This window comes from Brachycentrus maculatus, unplaced genomic scaffold (genome assembly GCF_059751285.1).
Source record: "Brachycentrus maculatus isolate JH-2025_06_01 unplaced genomic scaffold, ASM5975128v1 h1tg001278l, whole genome shotgun sequence".
Classification (NCBI taxonomy): Eukaryota; Metazoa; Arthropoda; class Insecta; order Trichoptera; family Brachycentridae; genus Brachycentrus; species Brachycentrus maculatus.
In genome coordinates this window covers 16823-20709 of record NW_028281951.1, presented here as the reverse complement: position 1 = coordinate 20709, position 3887 = coordinate 16823, and the positions used below count along the sequence as shown (strand labels likewise).

At 30.7% G+C, this 3887-nt stretch overlaps 1 protein-coding gene across 1 annotated transcript; it reads right to left on the bottom strand.

The window, feature by feature from the left end:
- Positions 1 to 210: 210 nt before the first annotated feature.
- Positions 211 to 3445, bottom strand: LOC148299225 (uncharacterized). The gene is made up of 3 exons (XM_088276273.1): positions 3287 to 3445; positions 2162 to 2578; positions 211 to 1740 (listed from the first exon to the last, which is right to left on the bottom strand). The coding sequence occupies exons 1-3, from the start codon at positions 3363 to 3365 to the stop codon at positions 1505 to 1507; spliced, it is 732 nt and encodes a 243-aa protein (XP_088132399.1). The 5' UTR covers positions 3366 to 3445; the 3' UTR covers positions 211 to 1504.
- Positions 3446 to 3887: the final 442 nt, after the last annotated feature.

Below are 3887 nucleotides of genomic sequence, written 5' to 3'. Positions count from 1 at the left end.
AAGTATTTGGACACACTCAAAATGTTGTAAGGATATAAACGATTTGCTTGATTTTCAATTTAAAAGTGTCTCAATTTTATGTGAAACATGTATCGTTATTCTCTTTTTTTATAGAAAATGGATATCTGAGTATCCCAGGGCTATTTCTAGAACCTATGTTCTACATCGAACCAGATAAGTTCCTTTAAGTCATTACAAAAACAAACAATGTCAAATTTTCTTGTATATTTCACTTTTTAACAAATAAATACATAATAACAAATAAATGAGAAAAAAAAGTATATTTATACGTCAAATCCAAATACTAAGGACAGTTATTGTATAACAAACACATTTTCAAATTGTTCAATTTGAAAAGCATGTTAAATCCAAGTACAATTATTGTATAGTTAATGCATTTAAAACATTTTCACTTCGGAAAGTATGTAAAATCTAAGCACTAACAACACTTATTGTATAATTAATGCAAATTCAAATTTGTTCACTTTGAAAAGCAAATGAAATCGAAATTCTAAGGACAGTTATTGTATAATAAACGCATTTTCAACTTTTTTCAATTTGAAAAGCATGTTAAATACAAATACTTAATACAATCATTGTATAAACAATGCTTTCTTTTTTTTCGCTTTGAAAAGCATATAAAATCTAAACACTGAAGACAGTTATTGTATAATTGCAGTTAATGCGTATTAAAAATTTTATTATTTTAAAAGCGAGTAAAATCCAAATACTGAGGACAGTTTATACAATAAATGCATAATTAACACTTTGAAAAGCATGTAAAATCCAAATACTGAGGACATGCATTGTATAATCAATGCATTATCAATTTTTTTCACTTTAAAAAACATTTAAAACCCAAATACTGAGGACAGTTCTTGTATAACAAATGCATAATTAAATTTGATAGCATGTATAATCCAAATACTGAGGACAGTTGACAGTTGTATAATGAACGCATTTTCAAATTTATTAGATTTGAATAGTACGTAAAATCTATATACTGAGAACAGTTATTGTATAATAAACGCATTTTCAAATTTATTAGAATTGAAAAGCACTAAAATCTAAATACTGAGAACAGTTATTGTATAGTAAATACATTTTAAAATTTATTGGATTTGAAAAACATACTAAATCTAAATACTGCGGACAGTTATTGTATAATATACGCATTTTCTAATTTATTGCATTCGAAAAGCAGATAAAATCTGATTACTGAGGAGAGTCATTGTATTATAAATGCATATATCGTAGTCGTACAGGAGAAAGTGACCAACTACCAAAACGTAAAATGTTCAAAAGGGCCATTTAAGTTAATTTTGTTTGGCAACAAAATAAACATCAGTCATTTTAACCAAGTCTATATATTATACTTCCAAGTTTAAAATCCTTAGGGATGTTTTTCAGGGCAATATTAAGCTAGTAAGATATCAAATAGTAAATGATCACGTTTTTGTACAAAATGCACTTGGTCACTTTCTACTGTATGACTACGATATGTCTAATCTTGTAGTGGGTCATTTCCGAAGGCAGTAACACCCACGTTCATGTTTATCTTGGGGCACTCGGACGGCAATACGCACACGCCCTTTTCGTCGAGTAGATAGGGTTTGTTGCAGAAACAGTCGGAGTGACAATCCTTCAAGCATCTAGGATTCCTGTTCTTGCAAGTTGGTGGACACATAGATCCACAATGGTCGTACTTCGCGTTGGGGTCCTTGCATGGTGGGGGTTCGGCTAAAATCATATTTCAAAATCAAGTAAAAAATCAAGTAAGTACATATGTCGCTCACTCCTTTCAACAAGGTCATTTATAAAAAAACTTGATTTTTCAGGAGATCGTTTTTAAAGTTTAAAAATATAAAAAAAAAATTATTAAAAATAATTAATAGATAAGTATTAAAAATAAATAATATTCTCCATTTGAATAATATTTAGTGTATTTAAAAATAAATTAAACAGTACCTATTCTTCAAAATGCAAAACCAACAATTTCTGCCCTGTAGCGGGTAAATAGTAAGTTAAAAATATACCTCTTTTGCGGGGATATAGTACATTTTCTGGGCATTCCGAAAACATGCACAACTGAAAATTTATGGTTTTTGATATATAACGTTGTTGAAAAGAGTGACCGATATGTGTTAAGCAGATATCTTACGGCAATGATTCAAAGGTATGCAATTTCCTTCATGAAGTGTGGTTTCCCGTAAACAGAAGCATCCAGCGACACATTTTTCAGTACATTTTGGATGTGGGTTTCCACACGAACTGGGACATGATGACCCACACATTTTGTATTCTTCATTCTTCTTGCATCTAGGAGAGTATGCTGTTGTTTTAACCGTTGTTGCTTTAGTAGTTGGAGTAGTTGTTGGAGTAGTAGTTTGAATAGTAGTTGGAGTCGTTGTTGGTGTAGTTGTTGGAGTAGTTGTTGGTGTAGTCGTTGGTGTAGTTGTTGGTGTAGTCGTTGGTGTAGTTGTTGGTGTTGTTGTCGGTGTAGTCGTTGGTGTAGTTTTAACAGTTGTTGATTTGGTAGTTAAAACTGTTGGCTTCCTTGTTGCAACGACTTTGTGTGCTGTAACATACAAAAAAAGTTCTTATTTTTTAAACAAATTATGCATAACATTTTGACATCTCAACATTGATGAAGAAGAATATGGAAGTCTGGGTATTTACAGGGCTTACGAACTACCTATCATAGGCTGGTTTAATCAATCAGTTTATACACCTGTAATATTCACCATTCTACCCATGATTTGAAGCCAGGCTACTTTTTTTTGGAACTTCTTTATATATCATAAATCATATGATGATATACACCGTCTTGAGATTTATGATATACTATATATAGGAGTTTCAAAAATTTGAGTAGTGTGGTTGTCAATCATGGGTAGAATGATGAATGTTACACTTCCATGTTCTTTTTCATCTATGTTAAGATCTCAAAATGTTAAAAAAAAAAATTATTTTTAATTTTAAAAATAAAGTATTTGGACACACTCAAAATATTGTAAAATAACAAATTATCCACGTTATACTTGATCCAGCATGCCTCAAGGCATCAGGTTAGCGCCGCCCGGGATAACCACTGCTGACAATTCGTCGGCAGTTCTCGTCTGAACTTCGGGACGCGAACCTGACTTGGGAGGATGCAAAGGAGCTGGCGGCTGACAGAAGAGCCTGGAGACAATCGTAGACTCCAAAGCCTCCACATACGGAGCGGATATGGTTGAAAAAAAAAATACTTTATACGATTATAGTACGTATAAAAATGTGTTATTACGTGGTTCAGAATCTTCACACGGATATATAAAAGTGGCACATAAAACAGAAACAACCAACTTGACGAAAAAACCAAACATTATCGCGGAATAAATGTAAATTTACTTCTATCAAAATTTACATGCACACGAAATATCAAAATGACGGTAGAAATATGTTCGATGAAATGCTACGAACAATGGAAATAAAATTCTCCATTTGAAATTTACCAATTATTTTTTCTACTTTAGTACCTTACCAGGTTTATTGTTATTAATATTATTACTTAATTATTTTTATAAAGAGACATTTTTGTGTTTTTTTTTTATTATTTACACAAATATTTCTGTGAGCCTAAGCTGCTCATTATTAGAAATAGGTATGAAATTGTGGTAGAGTGGGTTCGAACCGAGAAACTCTGACTTAATAGTCCGCGATACTAACCACGGGTTTACTGTACTTCTGAAATTTGATAACCTAACAAAAAGGTATAGGACATACGTACTCGTATATATATATATATATGTATATTTATATATATATATATATATTTATATATATTTATATATATATATATATATATATATATATATATATATATATATATATATATATATATATAT

What these genes read in the sequence shown, in the direction of transcription:
- LOC148299225 (XM_088276273.1), bottom strand. Translation starts at nt 3,365, where the DNA reads ATGTTTGGTTTTTTCGTCAAGTTGGTTGTTTCTGTTTTATGTGCCACT. An exon ending in GTGTGAAGATTCTGAACCAC is followed by an intron (nt 2,579 to 3,286) that starts GTAATAACACAT and finishes TGTATGTTACAG; the next exon opens with CACACAAAGTCGTTGCAACA. An exon ending in CATACCTTTGAATCATTGCC is followed by an intron (nt 1,741 to 2,161) that starts GTAAGATATCTG and finishes ATATGATTTTAG; the next exon opens with CCGAACCCCCACCATGCAAG.